Source organism: Pomacea canaliculata, linkage group LG9, assembly GCF_003073045.1.
Source record: "Pomacea canaliculata isolate SZHN2017 linkage group LG9, ASM307304v1, whole genome shotgun sequence".
NCBI lineage: Eukaryota > Metazoa > Mollusca > Gastropoda > Architaenioglossa > Ampullariidae > Pomacea > Pomacea canaliculata.
In genome coordinates this window covers 13,203,460-13,225,231 of record NC_037598.1, presented here as the reverse complement: position 1 = coordinate 13,225,231, position 21,772 = coordinate 13,203,460, and the positions used below count along the sequence as shown (strand labels likewise).

Here is a 21,772-nt window from a genome sequence, read left to right as displayed (position 1 = left end):
ACTCACGTGACGCTTAAGGCTTTTCACGCCAAAACTACAGACAGGGATGGGAGGGGCAATGACCAGCGAACCCCCATTGCTACAAAGCAGCAGACTCAGCATCAAGCAGACGACGCGTGACCTAACATGGGCATGACGTCATGCGTTGCTACAGCAAGCGCAAAAAGGCCTCGACCTTTCCCCGTGTGACCCGGATAAAAATAGCCTGGACTATGACGTCAGATGTCGTCTGCTGTAAGCCAGTCTATTACCGGGGCGTCCCCAGCGCTGAGAGAAACACAGGCACAGACTTGGCTTGACACAGACTGGTTCGTGACAAACTAGGAAGGAAAATCTGCTGTTTAGATAACGATACTTTTGTATTATTTACAACACCATTGAGTTTCCGGATGTTAAAGCTAGGTTTTTAAAAAAGGAACAAATCCTGAGCGTAAGAAATATCAAGACTAAACTGTACTTTATCGAATGCACATTTAGGACATTCCTCTAATTTTCCTATCAGTTTTGAGTTGGTAGACACATTTCAGCCAACTTTTAAAAAGCTACAGCAATAAGCGAGAGAATAATTTATCATTTGATAATCAAACGCACGGTCACATCGATGGAATGTCATAGAAAAGATACATAAAAGTAATGCACCTGCTCAGCGAACATTTCAATATGTCGGCCTGTTTTTGAAGTACTTAACTCTGTTGATCAGTGTGTGACTAGGCTATATAAATATCTCGTCTTTGGGGGGTAAACACATACACTTATCGTGCACCTAGGATATCCTGTATACACAATCTTTTCTCTCTTTTACACACATCCACACACCGAGATAGAGAGAGAAAAAACACAGAGAAACCTTAGAGAAAAAGAGACTACATTCAGCACATCTCTGTTTCTTTGTTTAGTTTACATTACCAAAGTGCAAAGGAGGTTTAGATGTATAGCATTTTTATCAATGCTTAAGAATGAGCTATAAAACATACTTGTCGACCAGGAAGTCAAAAGTCAGACCTGAAGTCATGATGGAAGGTCCTACCTGCACATGGATTGTGGCAGTGTGTGTGTTCACTGAAATACTCCTCTTAACAACTGCACAGGTAGAGCGAATGAGTAAGTACAGGCAGTGTTACATAATTCTTGTTCTTCTATCAAATGAATGGTAAGTCTTGGTCAGTAACCTTGTTCTAATTAGTCATTAATGAAGTCACGATTTTCCATGGAGTGCGCTGTGCTTTGTCACTCTGACAAACACTCTTGTCACTTATTACTGTAGTGTTGAATGTGCAAGTTTATTGTGTGTTGTAACGAGAATTGAGCAGACAATTGAATGTAACAAAATTAACCTTATATCCACATCCTAACCTGTTTAGGCCGATAATTAAAGTGTGAGGTGGTAGTGAAAACGCTTTTCTTGAGCTTAAAACTAGTGAAGTGTATATCTTTCTGTCCCCGTTTTACCTTCCTGTACCCTCCATGGTGGTAAGTACCCATTGTCGATACCTGGGTGACACAGGGAAGTCTTACACGGATATCAGACACTAGTGTTCTAACCACTTGGGCAACCAGGTATCCGTTTCCGGAAGGGTATAGAGTGTCGAGAACTCACGTGTCTGACAAGTCATGCAAGACAACTACACATTTTTTCCACAAACACAACGAGTGCATTAAGCTGAGAAGGTCTGAATATGTGATCGCTGCCTAGTGAAGGATTAACACGAAACAATCACAAATAGCAAACTCCACTAACAGTAAACAGACCCTGACTACTGTCGCTTACACCTGACTCATACACCGTGCCAAAACACTAGGTGTCAATACGACCACAGCAAGGGAGGGTAATAAACAATAATATACATTTTCTAAGCTAAAATACTTCTGGTCACCATTTCAGGGTAATTTATCCATTTCACAAATACTTTAACTGAAAGGCTGTGTAAACATAGGATGATTATATCAGCAATAAAAGTCACATGCTTTCTCTTATCACTACAATAAATCTCAACTGATTTTAAGTATCACCTCAACAAAATGTCGGTTGGTCCCAGTTTTCACCTCTCACTCTACCATACACTCCTTCGTATCACTCTCTTCTTGCCGACCCAGTTCTAACCTAGAAAGCCAGCGAACAAAGTGAAATTAAACACTCACAGTTGCTAAAGTGTTGACAGTAGGTGGATATATATATATATACCATGTAGGATACACACATGAAATCCCACACAGAATGAAATGGTGTAGTTATACAGGGTCACAGAATGTATTATACTCCAGATGTGTTTAACCCCAGAGCTGACAAGGTAAGTTCCATGTTGAGTGTGGACGACAGCTCAAGGGTCGGTATACACGATATACTCCATGGATTGTATCATAGGACGAGATGTATGAGAGATGAAGCAACATCCGGTGTAGAGACCAGGCAGACCATGCAGTTACCGTCCTTAAGAATTGGGAGGCACGAACGCATTTCACAAAAACAACATACATCACGAGGAATGGTTTATAAGGGGGCATCTGTCACCTGTAATTTGTATTTAATCTATTTAAATATGTCGTTTTGTTTTCTTTCTTCCTCATATTTTGAAAAGTAATTTCGCTAGCTGCTGTGTAGCTATAAGCTTTTAAAGTACGTTTCACTTCTAACGATTCAATGATTCATATCACTATCCTGCATATCTTTTGATAAAGTCTACTTTGTGTTACAGGGAACTTGGCTCTTAATAAAGCATGCGATACCAGTTCACGGTATAATGAATATACAAAATATTCTGGAAACTGCTCTGCTGCTATAAACGGATTAATTAACACCTATTTCCAACTCAGCAGTTCACCGCCGAACTGCATCCACACATCAACATCCGACAACAGCCCTTTCTGGTGGGTGGATCTGGGACAAAACTTTTCTGTTCATGAAGTCACCATCTACGCACGTACTGGAAGTGAGAATAAAGAGATCAAGTATAATTAAACTAACTGAAATTTCGTACTTCAGACAAATTATGTCATAAAGACTATCGTAGCATTATGTGCCTGATGTAGTTGACTGGAGTCTTTCGTATTCTATCATTAGCAGCACATTACACATTTAGTATATGGGATGTATAATGCAGTTTTCGTAGCGGTTACTTGTAAACAAAATACCATGGCATCCATAGGAGTAAATTCGTGAAACCAAAAACATTTGAAATGGTCAAAGTAGAAATAGTCTGGGATCAGCTTAGCCTACAAATATTCTCCTCAACACATTTTTGGAAACAAAACCCTAATCAGATGAACCGTCATGTAAAATATTAAAGGTAAAACGTAGGAATCGTATGACATTAATAATGATAAACTGGTTTCTATAGTAGGTGCGAAAAAGGTCATGGATTCATTGCTGTGACACAGTATGCGTTTTTGGTAATAATGATGACGGGGGCAAAATAACTGATGCTAGTAGGTGTTTATTCTGCCGGTGTGGACACCTACAATTAGGGCAAGAAGGGCCGACACAGTGATGTTAGAATTTTGCTAATGCAAATGTTTGTAAGTTCTTTACTCCTTGTTTCAGCAAGCAGGGTTGTCCTAAGATATATCCCTTAAACCCCCTACACCAGTATCCTCTTAATGGATAAAACGCATGTCCATAAACATTTGCTCTTCTTGCACCAGTTATTCTTCTGGAAAGTATGTAATGATCTGTCACATAACCAGGGTTTTAACTCAACATACATGGAGTGCAACTGTTTGTCAAGCAATCATGTGATGTGCTACGGTGTTGTATGAAACATGTCTATGCAAGTTTATGTACGCAAGTATTTACTTTGTTAGATTTGTCAATTCTCATAGTTTAGGTAACGGTCATTAATTTTACAGGTCTGAAAAGAATGCAGTGTGTCCGAGTCTCTCTTGATGGACGAGAGATATACACGTTCCCGTCTTCAGGTATAGCAAATGTGACCACCGGCATTTACCTTCATCCACCTGAACATGGACGAGTGGTTAACATCACTAGAAACTGCATCTCAGCAGGAGATTCCGTGCCACTCTTAAACATATGTGAAGTCCAGATTTGGGGTATGTTACAATAGGATCCACGATAACTTTATACTGTCTCCTTTGTATACATTTAAAACGGGATTGCATGTACTAACCTGCTTCTGATCCCGAGTTTGCAAATGGCGGCAGTATCATCAACTCACTTTACGCTTGCAGAAAAGAGATAATGTGAGAGATCTTATATAGTGGTAGAGCAGTCGTACCTGGGTGATTTTTGATTGCGATCACCGAGTTACTGAAGGATATTTGTCCCACGTGCACTTTCACTGAAGGAAGGCATGAAGGACTACCTTTATGCTGTGTGGCATGGAAAATCCACTTCGTCATCGAAGGGAGGTGTGCTGCAACTGTGGGTCAGCAAGTCTAGGCAAGTTCTCTAGCAATGGAGATGGACAACATAGCCATTGGATTTGCACCTTGGTGTGACCACACAGACCACCACCTGAGGTGGCAAGATCAAAGACCTTGTGATACATGACAGACTCTTTACACCACCAACTTCAGTGTCAGAGGCTGTCTAAGAAAAGTCATGTAATACTAATCATACAATACGCTACTAAATCATGATACAGTCGTGTGGAAGTAGGTAAACAAAAATAATAGAATTGTTGATGCCCCGTGTGAATGTAGTTTTATTAATCTTTTAACATAGTTTACCTAGTAGAAGTTCATCCTATAAGGTAATCATTCATTGCTAAAATACTTTTTTCAGGGTGTACAAACGGATCGTGGGGTGATGACTGCCAGTATCAATGTAGTCCATGGTGTCAGGGCTCCGGAGAGGACAACTATTGTGACTCTGACACTGGGACTTGTCTTAAAGGTATCTGGTTTTACTTATTTTAGTAAACGTAATCAAAATAAATTGTAGTCAAGTATTGACGGAGAATTAAGAAGCTATTATCCGAGAGCATTAGGTAAAATGTTAAAACTTGTTTTAAAAACCTCTCTAATAACATCCGTTTTTAATGTTTATTACACCCTGACAAGACAAGTCTTCTTTCCCATAAAATCACACATTCCCTCGCATACATTGTATCCCTTCTTTTTTTCCTATTTAAGTGTGTCCATTAAACGAAGATTTGATATTAAGTGCCTTAATTATTTTTCTATTGGCCCACTGCTATCAACAACTATTATTTTTAAGTATATAAAGTCTTTGTTTTTTGTTGTTTTGTTTTTTTTGTTAATACTATTTGTCTTTTACTCGTCGTTTTCGTTGTTTTTGGCTTTCCGTTTGTATTGAACAGGTTGCATGTTGGGATACTGGGGAGACAACTGCACGTTTACCTGTGGAGAGGGATGTAACGGTAGCGCATGCAACATGAGTGACGGGACCTGTGAATGTCGACCAGGATGGGAGTCTCCACTGTGTCAAAGTAAACATAAATTAAATTACACACAAGTATTTCCACGATCTGACCACCTAGATAGTGTTCTCAACTGACATTTGCCTGACATTGGCTTTACTTTTCCAAATTTGCTAACAAATGGGAAGTTTACTGTGACAAAAGTCATGGTATGTATGAAATATATTAAACTGTCTAAAGGCCTTCCATCAGTGTGAAAATGTCGAAAGTTTGAACAAGTTTAGAAAAGTTTTGTTTGAAGATGAGAGCAAACCAAACTTTGGGGGCGAACGACATTTAAAATCGTTATAAACATTTTGAGGTGAGATTTTGTCGAAGACTTTTTCAAACCTTGATCGACACAATAGTGACAGGGGAAAACACTAATAAACTTGGAGGAGTAGACTGGTCGTCCTCTAGAAGACCTGGGCTGATGTGCACAAGCGAACTTAAATTTCTTACTTAAGTTGGCCGACTTAACCGCAAACTTTACTCAGCTGAGTTCGCTGCTGGCGAGAATTCTCATCGGTGTGCACAAGCGGACTCAACTGCTTGCTTACTTAAGAAATGGGTCAAGACAGTGACCTCTCGTCCTTTTCGGAATTGCCCGGGAATTCTCTCGCGTCACTGGCTATTTATAGACAAACAGCCAATCAACAATCGCTTTGTTCGTGTGTTACGCTTTTATGTTTGGTCTTGTTCAGTCTTTTCAACCACGATACTATCTTTTGAGATTGAGGTATTTGCCTGAAAAAATGGAAACAATTATCAAAAAAAAAAAAAAAAAAAGACCAACGTAAAAGACTGTATAAAATTAAACTACGATAGCAAGCTTGCTAAAATAAGAATGTTGTACAAAATATGATTAAAGAGACAGTTAATTAACTCCATTAGGGAGAGTAGCAATACTTATAAGTCCTTAATTTTATCAAAACTAGTACACCTTTGGTTACTACTACCTGACCCTCCAGACTTTGTTATAAATGACATACAGAAATCTATCTTTAGGTTTGTATGGAATGGAAAAAATGATAAAATTAATAGAAAAATATCCAGGCTGGAGGCATGGGCATACCTGATGTTAAAACTTATATGAATGCGTTAAAATTATCATGGCTGCAGAAAATAAAGAAAAGTAACCACAACTGGAAAAAAATCTTCTGTCTACACATAAAATAATAGGTTATTTGGACAAACTGGGCCCTGCAGTTTACCACTATATTAATGCAAAAAGCTTCTGGATGGATATACTAAAAGCATACAGGATTTTTGGAGAGAATATAGTGTGTGATAAACATGAAATTTTGTCAGAACCTATCTTTCGTAACGATAGAATAACAATTGGGAATAAGCCAATTCTATATAGAAGATGGGTGGAGAAAGATGTATACTCAAACACTTGACAGATGAAAGAGGAAACTTTCTATCATATCAAGCTGTTAAAAATAAATATGATGTTAACATTGACTTTGTCTCTTTTAATGGTTGCATAAAGGCCATAAAAACATACATAAACTTAAATAGAAGGAATAAAACAGATTTATCTCCTTCTACATATGACACAAACAAAACTCTGAGAATAATTCGAATAATACAGAACGGAGCAAGACCATATTATGATAAAATATTATCTAACGCATGTATACCAAACTGTTGCTTTCACTGGGATAAAAGGATAAATAGAAATGTTGATTGGCATGTTATATTTAAAGCAATGGCTAATATAAAAGATATTAAATTAAAACGGCTTCAAATCAGAGTGTTACATAGAATCTGGGCGACAAGAGTAATATTATTCCACATGGGACTAGAAGAGGATTATGTCTGCAGCCTTTGCAGAGATGATAAAGAAAATATTCAGCATATTTTTTTGGAAGTGTAAATTTGTTAATTTTTTTTGGAAAAACTTACAAAATTGTATATTAGACAAATGTACAAATGCACCTAAGATAACTTTTAGTGAACATTTGATTTTATTTGGATGCAATAATAACTTTGAGACAGATGTTCCATTTGATTTAATTTTATTGCTGGCAAAAGCATACATATATTCTTGTATATTTAAAAAAGTTATCCCCCAGTTAGAACCCTATATCCAAATATTGAAACACAGATATTGAATTGAAAAATTTAATGCATGTTTACAATTAACCAAAGAAAAGTTTGCTAAACACTGGCTATCCTGTGAACAACTTGTTAACTAAACTAAATACTGATTATATACATTTATCTGATCTTGATTATCAAAAACTACATATGTCTTGATATACATTAATATTGTGCTGTCATCCTATGACACATGGGCTCCAAGGTGCATTCTATGATGATTGCTTTATTTGTGTGGCTTCTCTGGGCAGATGTATGTATTCTTAAAATGTTTGTTAATTTATGTGTATATGTTTGTTTTTTATGTTGGTATATTGTAAAATATTGCTTGTTAGTTATGCATACATATATTGTTATGTATCTCTAAATAATCATGTATCCCTTATGTCTCCTCGTAGTCTGGATACCCTATACCTATTTGAAAATGTGTGTGAATAGACATGTTTTCCTTCCCTGATTTGGTATTTGTATACGTGAAGATAATATATGGGTGAGCTATGCCTCAGATGTAGCTAATGTCATAAATGTATAGATAAGTATAAGTTCAGTGTACAGTTGAAATGTGCGAACTGCCTGAAATATGTGTTATTTATTGATGTATGTTGAAAGCTATCGGTATTTGTGTAGGCTACAACTAAAAGACAAACCACTACAACCTATATATACTGTTACTAGCGTCAGCTGGTCCTTTCATAGGGTAGGGCATGATGAGATGGAGGAAAGATTTGTGTAGATTGTCAGAGATATGTTTGTTGATCTATTTATGTAAATTGATATGTGCGGTAGTTTTTGTTATGTTTTGTTTAAGTATTAACCGCGAAGAAAAAAAATCAGCTGTGGAAAGACATAGCAGTTGCCATCAGTGCTCGTGGAGAGCAAAAACGGGAATGGGCCCAAAATTTTAAAAAATGGTCAAATTTAAAAGCCAGGGTGGTCGATGTCCTCCTGTATTAAATCGCACAGGTACAAGATATCGACTCGCCGAAAGCGAAATCGAGCGTAGAGTTCAACGTCGTCATACAGGTCACATTGTTTGTGTTTTATGCCGTGCCAGCAACTAGGGCTATATCACGGATCATACAGGTCAAAAGGATTGTCTGTCACGAAACACACATTCCCTCCTCAAATGTCTTCTTGTCATCATTCTAAAGCACAGTCATCTCGCTGCCATCTTCTGTCACTCTTCACGCGAAGAAATCAGAAATGTGCTAACTTAAGTCGCCCGACTCGGCTAAGTAAGGGTTTATACCAGGGGAAGGGCAGTCTTAAAGTTGAGTAAGAAATTTTGTACTTAGCGGACTTGAGTTGTCTTGTGCACACCGAATTACTGTACTTAAAGTTGAGTCAGCCAACTTACGCTTAAGTTCATGTTTAAGTTCGCTTGTGCACACCAGCCCTGCTCACTATTACCGAAGACAGGCATGTGGCGGGCCTTGTCACCTCCTATCTATCCATGTGCTCCCTAAACTGCAGGTGCCAACTAAGCAACAAATTAATGAATGATAACAGTCAACCAAATAAATATATATGATGTTGACAGATTGCTCAGACGGTTACTACAACGTGTCTAACGACTGTCAAAACACCTGTGGTAGAGGATGCAATGACATATGCAGCAGAACTGACGGGACATGTCAGTGTCAACAAGGATGGCAGCCTCCTCTGTGTCAAAGTAAGAACACACTGACAATAGAGAGCGAGACAAAAAGAGAAACTGTGGGAGAAAGAGAAAAAAAACAACTTAATTGCAAAACTTTTTAATCAAGAACAAAATGAAGACAATGAATAAAACTAATATTTTTCTAAGATGTATTAAAACAAATATTTGTAAAAATTTGTGAGCGTTATATATAACTATCTGCCTATGACTCATCCCTCTCTTGATAGCCTCACTTAAAATTGATGACCATACGAACGCGTATGAAAAGCATAAGAGCAACTTCTATACCATAGCTACATTTATAAGTACATCTTTGGATAATAATTAACCATTTAAGTATCATGTGGTGTTGACAGGCTGCTCATCTGGTCACTACAACGTGTCTAACGACTGTCAGGACACCTGTGGTGAAGGATGTAACGACACTTGCAGCAGAACTAACGGGACATGTCTGTGTCACCAAGGCTGGCAGCCTCCTCTGTGTCAAGGTAAGATTCACTGATTCTAGCGATCCGATGTTAAGTGTTATAGTCTATTTAATTTAGAGAAAATTACTTTTCTGACAGTGCAATATAACAGATGTTCTAAAAGTGATGTAAGTTGACAGACTGCTCAAATGTGTCTACAAAATGCCTAACCCAGTAATATCAAGTTGTATTTATGTCATTGTAATCTGTCGACAGATTGCTTGCACGGTCACTTTAACGTTTCTAACGACTGTCACAACATCTGTGGTAGAGGATGTCACGACACTTGCAAATCGACTGACGGGACATGTCAGTGTGAGACAGGATGGGAGTCTCCAATGTGTCAAAGTAAGAACATGAAGGTTTTGTGTCACGTGTTACCATTCTTGCAAACTGAGAATTAAGGATCAGCGAAATAATTTTTAAGGTGTACAGATAATTTTTATTTATAACACTGCAAGTAAAATTTTCTTTCAATTAAGCATGATTAATAGACATGCTGGCACCAAACACGCAGATAGCAATTTTGTCGGATGTGTAAAGGAAAGCTTTAAAGTAACCTCAAGCAATCATCACTGAAATAAAAGCATTCTACTTTGACATCACAAATTAATCCACTTATTGGTGTCATATTTATTATACTTTGAGTGCAGAATGTTCAATAGGACACTGGGGAGACAACTGCTCTAACTCCTGTGCAATAGGGTGTCAGAACGCAGTTTGTGATGCTGTGAATGGAACTTGTCAGTGCAAGAGAGGATGGGCAGCACCACATTGTGACTGTAGGTATCATATACCTTTATTAAAAGCACTTAAGAACATAAACAATAACAGCAGACTCCTCTAGGCATGGCGATGACTACTAGGCGTCAAGACATCAAACTATAACTATACTATTTGATGCTTTATTTTACAAATCATATTTATAAGATGTCAGTCTCTACTTGTATCGGTTTGTGCTTTTCCGTTGGTCTATTCTTAGTCAAATATTGAGGAAACACCAGTCTTTCTTTCGTTCTAAACCCCAACGACAGGTGCCGGTGACAGGACGACTGACAGAAACTCCACCAACTGTCAGACAGATGCTCACTGCGTTCTAAAACTTTTTTATGTTCTATTTTGTAATGTGGTGTTCACAGACTGCTCGGACAATTACTACAGTGTGTCCAGCGACTGTCAAAACACCTGTGGTGAAGGATGTAACAACACATGTAACAGGACCGACGGGACATGCCTGTGTCGACCAGGTTGGGATTCTCCTCTGTGTCAACGACAGAGCACAAGTGGTGAGAGGTGTCAATCGTAGTCCACAAAGTGTGCAAAACAGAAAAATCTATAAGAACTATATAAAAGTAATATCTGTAAAATAAAGTTTATGTAAAACTTGCATAACACACACACACCAGGGGTAGAGGGCCTGTAAGTCAAGTAAGCAGCTCATTCAAAATAACGGTATGTTGTTAATAGCCTAAAACAATCAAAATAAATTTGACTAATTATTACTTTCAGAAATTACGAAGACAAATGCACCTGTCGGTGCTATCGTTGGTTCTGTCGTCGCTGCAGCAGTTGCCGTGGTCATAGTGATCGCCATCTTGTATCTCAGGTAAGGGCACCTTCACGGTCCCTCTTAAACAAACCAAACACATCAGCAGGTGAGAGACTGGCTCAAGGCAAACCGGCTGAAAATTATGTTGCAGTCGATGTCGCTTCTGGAGCGAGTTCATCTTAAGTGCAATTATTCGTGTTATTAGCCGTTTATGAACATTTACACCTTTGTTGAACAGACGCTTTATCGAAATCGAATTAAAGCACTTCTAATGGTTGCATTTCTTATTATCACTGACAAAGACTATCAGCAAAAGAAAATACGTAAAACTGATATCATCCTTTGGAAGACATAGCAAATTATGTTTTTGGGGTTTTTTTTTTTTTGTTTTGTTTTGTTTGTTTTTTTTTTGCCAGAAAAAGTCTTGATCTTGATTTTTGGAAGTTATTACAAATATTCCAGAGTGTTTGTCATATCAATTCTTCGAAGAAAAAGAAAAGAAAAAAGAGCGAAATAAAAATTAGAGAAAACAGAAATAGGAAAAAATGTTTTATTCTTCTCTTATTTATTGGGGTGAACAGGCGTCGACAACAGCATAAAGGGAGCCGACCTCGGTTACAAGCCTTTCCCGACAAATTTTTATCGACAAGTCGACAACAGCTATCAACGGACGACGCAGAAAGCGAAATAGAATCAGAACAAAGTGTAGCTGTCCATGCAAGGAAAGGTGAGACAAAGCACAAAAATTGCTAAAATTACTAAATTATTTTCATGTCTTTTAGCTTGGAAGTATGCTTCGTTCAAATATTTCTGTTCAGATAGAGACTATTAAAGTGTAAGATGAAGCATTGTAAAACCTATTCATTTTCACATCCAGGGATGCCTTCGGGAAAAGGCATATATAGCCACGCAAGATAAGGCAAGCATTACATATAATTTGTTGTATCTTTATTTATGGAGTTCATAGAATTGAATGAATCTTGTTTTTGTTTAAAGATTTTACTTTTCCATATAAATTGCATTTCAGAGTTGATTTATCTTGTATATATTTACAGTACTCACAGCTGCCTGAGCAGACTTCAGCCAAACAAATTTTAAATAAAACACTACATTTGGTTTTGATAACTAACCTCTATATGGCAGCGGAGGTAATTGGTTTTATTTTTAAATACCGTTATTGTTTTTAACGGCATTAATGGCCATAAAAAAGTTACAGGGTTGTTGTGACCTTTGTGATGTCAGGTCCGCGCTTCAACACGGTGGATGACCTGTGGTGGATGGTGTGGCAGGAGAATGTCACTCAGATCATCATGTTGACCAGCCTCATTGAAGGCGGGAAGGTTGGGAAAATCATTCGGTTTTTAGTTTTGCTGAAAAATAATCGAACGATCATTCTGTGAAAGTCTTGGGAAAGTAGCTATAATACATACGATCATATAACTGTGATAGCTATAGCGCATGGCGTTTGTATCCTTTTATTGTTTGCATGGAAAGTTATAAATTAGGCTCTAACTTCAGATACTGATTAAATTTTTATATCATTGTTATTTCTTATTACATCTTTTTGCATAAATTTCTATTTCTTTGTGATCTCACATGTAAAGAACAAACTTGCTTACAGAAAAACATTGCGCTAAAGCAGAAATAAATTAAGTAAATGATAAAATCTACAAACACGCAGGAGAAGTGTGAAGAGTACTGGCCACCAGTTGGCACCACAAAGACATATGGTCACGTGCAGGGCCGTGCTTAGGGGCAGGCGGACGAGGCATCTGCCTAGGGCCCCGCTCTTCAAGGGGCCCCGCGCTTTTGATTGATATGGTAACTAGGCATATGGAAAACCGTGTGATCGTGGCGTGAGGGCCCCGCACATGCCCTTTGCCTCGGGCCCCGCGGGGGCTAAGAACAGGCCTGGTCACGTGACAGTGACAGCCCTGAAAACAGACACAAGGGCAGACTTCATCGTCCGCACCTTTGTACTGGAGACTAAAAAGGTTTTCTGATAAGCAAACTGAAAACTGTTTTGTTCTTTTTTTAAAGTAGACATTATCTCATTATTGCTACAATATGTCAAGGATGCCTGTAGTCAAAAAACAATTAATATAATCACAGCTTCATGTGATTTGCAATCAAGGCTTGATATCTATTACTACATACCATATCTTGTGGGCTGGGATCAGTAGATGGTAACTCTGTATCTGTTGATGGTGTATTTCTTTGGGTGGTTGTCAATGGATGGTATCTCTGTAATACTACATGTAATCTATTAGTGTGGGGATTAACAGATAGTATCTCAGTATCACTACCTGTCATATCTTACAGGGAGGTGATCAGCGGACAGTATCTCAGTATCACTACCTGTCATATCTTACAGGGAGGTGACCAGCGAACGGTATCTCAGTATCACTACCTGGTGTGGCCTGACCACGGGGTGCCGTCCACCTACTCGCTGGTCAGCTTCTGGCGCTACGTCAAGGCACGTGCACAGGGGGACATACCTGTCGTGCACTGCAGGTAAATTTCTTTATTTCTACAATATAAATTTTTGGAGTACTTTTTTAACAATGTTGTAATTAATGGCCGCAGAAAATAAAACCATGAGTTTTATTTACGAGGTGCAGACCACCCAAGAACCCCAGTACATAGGGAGGGGATGTATATAAGGAGCGATATTGTAGAATTGCCCATGCTTGCCTGCTCTTGTGTTTGTATACTTACAGCTCTGACTGTCCTTTATCATACCAAAAAGTGTCACTTATTGTGCGGGTGTAATTAATCTTATATTTGATACTGATATGCCAGTGACACTGTTTTTCTTCAGGTGTCGTAACTGTATTCTTATGATCTATACGTTTTCGGGTAAAATAATCGTATGGACTCTCTCCATTAAAATCATTACTTTATTTTACTTTTTCAGGTTTTTTGTTTTTGTTTCTTTTTTCTTGAGCTCCTTGGCATTTTACGCAGTTTGAAATCCAATTCATTTATAAATAATTTCGAACCAAATAAAATGTTTTTTCTTTTCTCCTGGTAACAGCGCCGGCGTTGGACGTACCGGTACTTACATCGCCTTAGACATCGCCTCTGATTTGAGGTCACGTGGACGTGACGTAAACATCAAGGAGATCGTCAGCAGACTACGTGAAGACAGAATGCTCATGGTCCAGACGGAAGTAAGACACCGTGTGGCGCTAACTCTGAGCCAAAGTCACGTGATCGTGCGCTCATTTCTGTCTTTGAATAATAAAAGCTGCTACAGATACTTATAATCGTTGAAGAATCATTATATGCAAGCATAATAAACGAGTTTTGTTTTTCTTTTTTGTTTATATCGTCTACAGGAACAGTACAAGTTCCTCCATGAAGCCATTCTTGAAGAACATACTAGCCGGACAACCAGGATGACCTTTGACCAGTTTGACTTTACATTTCCCGACACTATCAACATCCACAAGGAGTCACGGGTAGACAAAGAGTTTAAGGTGAGTTAATGTTTTTGTTAATCGGAACTATTTATAAATAAACACAATTACTTGTAGTATCTTATACTTTTCTGTTGACGCAAGAAATCGAAAGACACCCACGGAGGCTGGCGTACTTTGTATTTTTATAATTTTTACTTTAAATAACTGTTTTTTACAGATGGTATGTCAAATGGGAGAGTTTGTGGCAAGACCGAAGTATACACTTGCTGCCTCTAGAGAGAATATGCACAAAAACCAGTGTCAAGAGTTCCTTCCAGGTATAAAAAAATTATCTCTTTTTAAAGGACGACAGTAAATACAAAATTAATTTAATGTTTTTTGTAGCGTCGTCGCAAATGTTTTTAATGAAATTAGAATATTTATAATGATTAATTTAGGTGCTTTTTTTAAAGGGGAGAACTTTACATTAGAGTTTTTAAAGCAGAAAAAAACGACTAAGAGTGAGAAAACATTATTTATTTTGTAAAAAAAAGCAGAATTCTTTAAACTTAAAATGCTGGATGATAAATAAATAGAAAATATTAACTTGTGTATTTATTTGCTGATTTATTTTTGTGATATTGTAGACGATGATCATTTGGTGTATCTCACGGGCTACGTACCTGGAAGAAACCAGTACATCAATGCCGTCCACATGTCGGTATGTGGTCATTGATGTTCTTATTTAAGAACTATTTACATGTCTTGATTTGCAAAGTCGTTAAAATACCAAAACAGCAAAGCTTCTTGCAGATTAACGTCTGCTCAAAAGAAAACCTTCCAAGAATCATATATATATGACCGCGTGAGGATGTCTTATATGAAACACACGCGCGATGTACCAAATACTGGAAAGAACTTGACCTTTTTGGTAATCAGTAATCGACAAAAGTAAGTACTACGGACTGCAGAGCTTTAATAAGAGAAGATAATTCTATCATAACACTTTCTTTTAACTTTAAAGTCGTTTAGGAAGAGACAAGGGCTGATTCTGACTCAACTTCCCTTGCCGGACACCGTGGTGGACATGTGGCGCATGATTGACGGATGGGATGTCAACACCATTGTTTCTCTCGGGCACAGAGACCAGAGTAAATCAGTCAAGGTGAAGGTGCTAATGCTAGTGAACTGGCTTACACACTGTACTTTACTTGCTATTGATATTATGCTCGTAAAGTTGTCTTGATTTTGAATGTAATTACTTCATTTAAGACATCGCCAAGACGTAATTTTTTTTAATGACGGGAAGTAATTTTCTGGTGTTTCTAGAAGAAATTACTTGATTTGTTTCATTCTGTTTACATATATGAAATTTCGTTTAACCATAACTTTTCCCGTTATTTCATTAGAATTATTGTCGCTACTGGCCTGAGACAGACAAGGACACACTGAAGGCTGGGCCATACTCCATCAGCTTAACTTCTTCCTCTGCACTTGGAGATCATCTCACCTGCTACAACCTGTCCCTCACCACAAAGGTGATTCTTTAACATCGCTAGTCCTGCCTAACTAAGGGTTTTTGAGAACTGTTTGTGTTGTACAAGAACATCTACTAATAATACGATTACTATACAACTACCGTAAATTTAATTCACAAATTATTGATTAATTATTAATTCTCTTCCATTATTAATTTTATCTAATCAACTTACATTAATCTTATATAATTCATTGTCTCTAACCTTATTTAATACTACTAGTATCACAAAATCTAGTTCAGTAATTACTATCACTAACCAAACAGTTTTATCAATCGTATTAAATCCACTTCGATTTCATCAATATTTTTATATTGCCACTATCATTTATTTTAATCTTCCTTTTAAAAATCTTCCTCCTCCTTTAATTTTCTTTGCTCTCTTCTTCTTTTTGAATAGCCTGACATTTCTTATCACTATAACATAAGGCCCTCAATGGCTTTATTTACACAGAAAACATCAAAATATAGAACATTGCGTTGTATAAAAAATAACAAACATGTTTTCTTTTTTGACTAAAGGCCTTAAAGACTAAAACAGTTCGAGTTTTGTACTATGATGACTGGAAAGAGCTAGTCCCAAGTAGGATCTCAGACATTCTTCAGCTCACAGACATTCTCGAATCATGGCGTGTTGAAGATGAACCCTCACCTGTAGTTGTTCAGTGCAGGTCAGCTTGGAATTTTGTGAATGATGTGAAAGATAAAAGATCGCTTAAGTATCCTTCCTTTAAAGATGGTGAAAATAGAGGCTACTGCCTCATGCAGCTAGTGTCCTCAGATTCCGTAACAGAGGGTGCCTTATTCGAACCACCCCGAAGTGCAAAGAATTTAATAATAATTTTGTGTATTTAATGACAAAAGTGTGTACGATTTGTCAAAAGAAATTTTAAAAAACTCTAAAAGAGTTGTCCTAGACATTGTGAATCATTTACAGTTCACCACTCCTATAACACTAAGCAATAGGAACTTTATATATTTTAACTAACGTTGTAAAAACTAATATTTGTTCAAACTAAACTAATTACATTTATACGTAAGTAGTTATAAAAATAAATGCAACTTAAGAAAATTTCAACCAATTTCGCCAATAAAAAACGAGACACATTAACAAGAGGCCGTTTTGACACCAAATTACACAAAAGCACATGAACAACTGTCATTTCAGTGACGGGATGACAAGAAGTGGCATGTTCTGTGCCCTGTATGACGTCATCAACCGGGCAAGGAATGACCAGGAGATAGATGTCTACCTGTCTGTGAGACAGGTTCGAACTGTCAGACAACATGCGATTACCTCAGAGGTAGAGTGACGAGAAAGTATACAAAATATAAACATCAGACTCGCAAACTTACAATTAACTTGTTACTGATAGCTTTGTTGACTAAAATATGTTATAATTTCTAGTCATCTTGAAGGAAATATTATATAAAAAGTTATTACCAAAAGTAAACAAAAGATTAGATTTATCTTGTCGGCCGCTTTGCTTAATAAACTTAACCAATAGGTTTTCATTTCGTTACTTAAGATATTATTTTTCGAAAAAAAGTGGAAAAGGCCGCTTTTGATGAGTTTATTTTTTTTCCAACAGGTGCAGTATCGATACTGTTACCAGGCAGCACAAGAGTACAAACGTCAGTATAGTGTCTATCAGAACACGTGACCAGAGCAGCGTTTTCTCTACACATTAACATTCTTTTACATCTTGCTTATTTTTTGTCTGTAGGTCCCATCGCAGCTCTTTACCGTCTGACCTCTGACCTCGGTCTGATTTAGGTTCATCCTGTCCTCGCTATTAGTATTTTCCTCGGTGTACTTGTTATCTTGTGTATCTTTCTTTCTGCATCATTCCTCTCTCTCTCTCTGACTCCATCAGCTGGTGATAGTCCTTGTACATTCTTCTGGAGCGGAAAATGCTGAGAGGAAAATATTTTAATATCAGGAATTAAATGTCACGAAAATTGAATTTTTTCCTGTTGTTTAAGATATCGTTTTTCAAACTGGCATGGTCAAATACGTTGTAACAAAAGGGCTAGAAGATTATTTTCAGGCTCTTAGTTCGAAGTAGAATAGCTGCTGGTCATGATGGTTTCCATCTTAAGCTGTGCATCAGGAAAATAAATTGTAACCTTGATTTCAAGATGATGCCATGTGGTGGCTGTTTAGCGGTTTACTCTTACTATGACAGAAATATTGCTTTTGTGTGTCGCTAGGGGTCTACACATGAATGAATACTGTCATATCTTGGGGTAGATTTCCTCATATTTACGTGGACTGAGTAAGTGTGTGGTAGTATGGGAATGTTGAAGTATGTGTAGGATTTTATGCCCCTGATGTGGACAAATGTATTTCCGCTGAGGATTATAATAAACTTGTCTTGTCTGATTTAGGCATATTTGGTAACAAATGTCCATTCAGAAGAGAAGCCTGTTCAATGAAGGTTTCAACGTAAATATTCTAAGTAAGCAAAATGCGTGACTCATTGTGCGGGTGTAATTTATCTTTTATTTAATAATGCTATTCCGGTGATGCTGGTTTTTTTAAGTTTTTGAAAAAAAATTATATATGTATATTGCACATTTGAATTCATTATAAGTGATATATAAACATTTGACACTAATTGAACTAATAATTTGAAAATAAAGCTATATCATTCAATTGGTTTTGTTATTGATCTTTGAAATTAAAGGCCACTATAAGTTATATTTTCTGTCTTGATAATCATTCAACCAACTATTTGAATGCATCATATTATTAAGAAAAAATATTTAAAATTTGTCAACGTTAATTGCAAAATTATCCACGTTATTGTATAGTAATGCAAAGAGCAATGCGTGCATGAAATTTATGCTGCTTGTATATGTATATGTTATGCGTCGCCTGCTCATAGAATGTTCGCAGGTCTCTTCTTCTTTGTTCGAACGAAATTTTATGTTCGAAAGTTTTTGTGAGAGAGATTTTAATAAACCTTAAATAATGACGTGAAATGGTGGAGGGAGTTAACACTAAGCCCTGGTGCTGGATGTATTTACTATTCTCTCTACAGGTTCTTCAATTTCATCTAAATTTTCATTGTGGTCTTCGTCATCGTCATCTTCTTCCGCTGCTCTCTTGAGGCCTTTTGTAAAATGTCTCTTGATTCGTCCGCCCCTTCACACTTCCCCCTCGTCACCCTCTCCTGAAACATCGCCAGAGCGTGGACACGTGACCCGGCTCTAGGTGCGACCAAGCTTCCCCTGGAGCTGCGAGCTTGCATAGGGTCTCACATGACCAAAGGGCTGATCGGGTTTCGGACCTCAGAGGGTCTCACCTTTTGTGTAGCTGATGGGCAGGAAGAGAGGTGGGCTCAGCCCGCACAAGCTATTAATTACAGTGAAAACCTGGAGAACTTGATAGAACACTTCCATAGAGCTACCCGCAGTATATCCGGGCGTTGTATCCCTGTCCCCACTCCCTTTAAGATTTTTTTATCTTTGTGTCTCACCTGCGCACGGGGAAGATTTTTGCTTTTTTTCTTTTCAAAATATGAGTGTGCAAATGTGTATACGGTTTTTTTCTATTACTATTGTCTTTGTGCGTAATAAATGTGTTGTTTTGTTGTTGTTGTGGTCTGCGGTGGTGTGATTGGAACATCAAGTACCGTCGCTGGCTGACCGAGTGGTTTTCGTTAATCAGTCCTCATCAGTCCTAATCAGTTTATGCTATTGAAGCCCCTCAATCCAGCCTTTAAATTAAAGAAAAAGTGGTAATACCGAGACACACCCACGTTTTCGCCCCGCACAAAACCACGAACTCACACCCAAAATCCTCGCCATCACGAGTTTTGATAGCTGGACAAGTTTTATTTGGTCATAATACACGAAGAAAGAGAGACAGAAAGTGGTCCAGGGGGTAACGTATACAAAATATTACCCAAACAAACATTTAACAAAATTGTAACCATTGTTACATATCTTTTCTAATATTAATCTTGCTTCGCATTCACACATGCATTCTTGTCTCCTGGCGCGACAATAAGGTTTTATAAATATTTTTTATATGCAAGGGATAAGATCCCAAACGGTTTTTCTCACGAAGTTTCAACATTTATACAGCCGAGAATCTACTATCTGTTGCTAAAATATTAATTTGTCATTTTTTTAGGAAAGATGTATTATTTAAAAAAAAGCCCCAATCCTAACATCTAACGTCTATTTATTATCTCTTCACGACTAAATTTATCGTAATCAACCTTTGTTTTTGCTACAGGGTTAGTTTACACGTCTTGTGTATGCATTCATGCATATGTGTCAACATCAGCGACACGGACTAATGAACAGAGAGAGCTAAAGAAACCTGATCTGTTTTCCTACGAATACTTTCCCTGTTGACGGGGCTACCCCTAGGGTAGGAGGAAGTTTAAATACAGGTCGGGTGTTTGTAAGATGGCGGGTGGTGTGTGGACATGGTTTGTGACACTGTGTGTATTTGCTGATATCTTGCTGTTAACCCCTGCACAGCTGGATCATATGAGTGAGTATTGCTTTGCCAGTATCTTAGGATACATTATCTCGCAGTGTTACAATGACTTATCTCTCAGTACACAAAAGCTCGTGACTAACGACACATATTTTACCTGCCATGAACAGTTAAACCAGATATCGCCCGAGTTTCGCAAATGATCGTAATTACTGTAATGCTATTGAACATAAATGCCCAAACACTTAAAAATATTTGTTTCTTCACACTTAATAACATGTGTACTCTTGCAAAAAAAAATCCAGCAATCAGAAGAAAGATAGTCAATCGACGTAAATATAGATGTTCATATTGATGTTCATATGGAACCTCCTGACAGAAAATCTACTGATTTTATGGAGTCATGGACATACTAGATAATGACACCATGTTCAACGAGCTTATCTGATAGAGTATAAGGTCACTAGAAATTATTTAAGTACTCGAAATTCGGTAAACAGTGGACTTTGCTTTGATTTTATGTTTACTTTAAAATTTTACTCTAAACTTAATAAAAGTATCCGCATTCTTATGTGCTGTTTGTTAATCCTGTTATTGTAGAGGTCTTTTCTAGGCCGTAAAATAATAGTTTTTTCTATAGTTCGACGATAGCTTGTTTAATAGCTGTTAGTATTCGTTACAAAATATATGAAGTACATTTGATAAGTCAGAGACGAACATACCTTTGGGAAAAGTCCAATTTCTGTTACAGGGAACATCGCTTTCAACAAAACGTGCAGTATTAGTTCCCACTATGAAGAGAACAACAGATCATCCGGAGACTGCTCTGTCGCTATCAATGGCAACACTGACACATATTTCAACATCACAGCAACACCACCCAACTGTATTCACACTGCAGCAGACGACTACAATCCTTTGTGGTCGGTGGACCTGGGACAAAACTTTTCTTTGCACTCATTCATCATCTACGGACGCAGAGGCTGTGAGTAAAAAATTGGATGTATTGAGTTTAAATTGGATCTCCGAAATACATTGTACCCAGCAGTCTGTCGTTCAAGTTTGCATATTTTACACTTGCTTTTTAAAACCCTGATGCATGACCATGTGAACATGCAGCACTACATAGAGAAAGTGTCATCTTCCTCTACTTTCTTGTCTTTAAAGAATGTACTGTCCCCGCAACCTTAGAAACTAGTTTCCCTTATTCGTACC

The 21,772-nt window shown here is 37.6% G+C and overlaps 2 protein-coding genes across 2 annotated transcripts; both read left to right on the top strand.

Annotated features, from left to right (window-relative positions):
• The first annotated feature begins 988 nt into the window (after positions 1-988).
• On the top strand, positions 989-12,256 carry LOC112572672 (multiple epidermal growth factor-like domains protein 11). Its single transcript, XM_025252472.1, has 12 exons — positions 989-1,101; positions 2,694-2,927; positions 3,844-4,044; positions 4,739-4,849; positions 5,277-5,405; positions 9,022-9,153; positions 9,498-9,629; positions 9,825-9,956; positions 10,262-10,390; positions 10,748-10,894; positions 11,118-11,214; positions 11,739-12,256. Exons 1-12 carry the CDS (start codon positions 1,011-1,013, stop codon positions 11,908-11,910), a joined length of 1,707 nt encoding a protein of 568 aa, XP_025108257.1. The 5' UTR covers positions 989-1,010; the 3' UTR covers positions 11,911-12,256.
• A 378-nt stretch (positions 12,257-12,634) lies between these two features.
• Positions 12,635-19,532, top strand: LOC112572686 (receptor-type tyrosine-protein phosphatase kappa-like). The gene is made up of 12 exons (XM_025252492.1): positions 12,635-12,887; positions 13,072-13,151; positions 13,532-13,671; positions 14,195-14,330; positions 14,499-14,639; positions 14,800-14,899; positions 15,209-15,282; positions 15,586-15,726; positions 15,971-16,099; positions 16,621-16,769; positions 17,267-17,402; positions 17,691-19,532. The coding sequence occupies exons 1-12, from the start codon at positions 12,815-12,817 to the stop codon at positions 17,760-17,762; spliced, it is 1,371 nt and encodes a 456-aa protein (XP_025108277.1). The 5' UTR covers positions 12,635-12,814; the 3' UTR covers positions 17,763-19,532.
• Positions 19,533-21,772: the final 2,240 nt, after the last annotated feature.

Coding starts and splice junctions, on each gene's coding strand:
- LOC112572686 (XM_025252492.1), top strand. CDS start 12,815: ATGATAAAATCTACAAACACGCAGGAGAAGTGTGAAGAGTACTGGCCA. Junction 16,100..16,620: donor ACCTGTCCCTCACCACAAAG/GTGATTCTTTAA, acceptor TTTTGACTAAAG/GCCTTAAAGACTAAAACAGT. Junction 17,403..17,690: donor AACATGCGATTACCTCAGAG/GTAGAGTGACGA, acceptor TTTTTCCAACAG/GTGCAGTATCGATACTGTTA.
- LOC112572672 (XM_025252472.1), top strand. CDS start 1,011: ATGATGGAAGGTCCTACCTGCACATGGATTGTGGCAGTGTGTGTGTTC. Junction 1,102..2,693: donor TGCACAGGTAGAGCGAATGA/GTAAGTACAGGC, acceptor TTTGTGTTACAG/GGAACTTGGCTCTTAATAAA. Junction 10,391..10,747: donor GGCAGCACCACATTGTGACT/GTAGGTATCATA, acceptor TGGTGTTCACAG/ACTGCTCGGACAATTACTAC.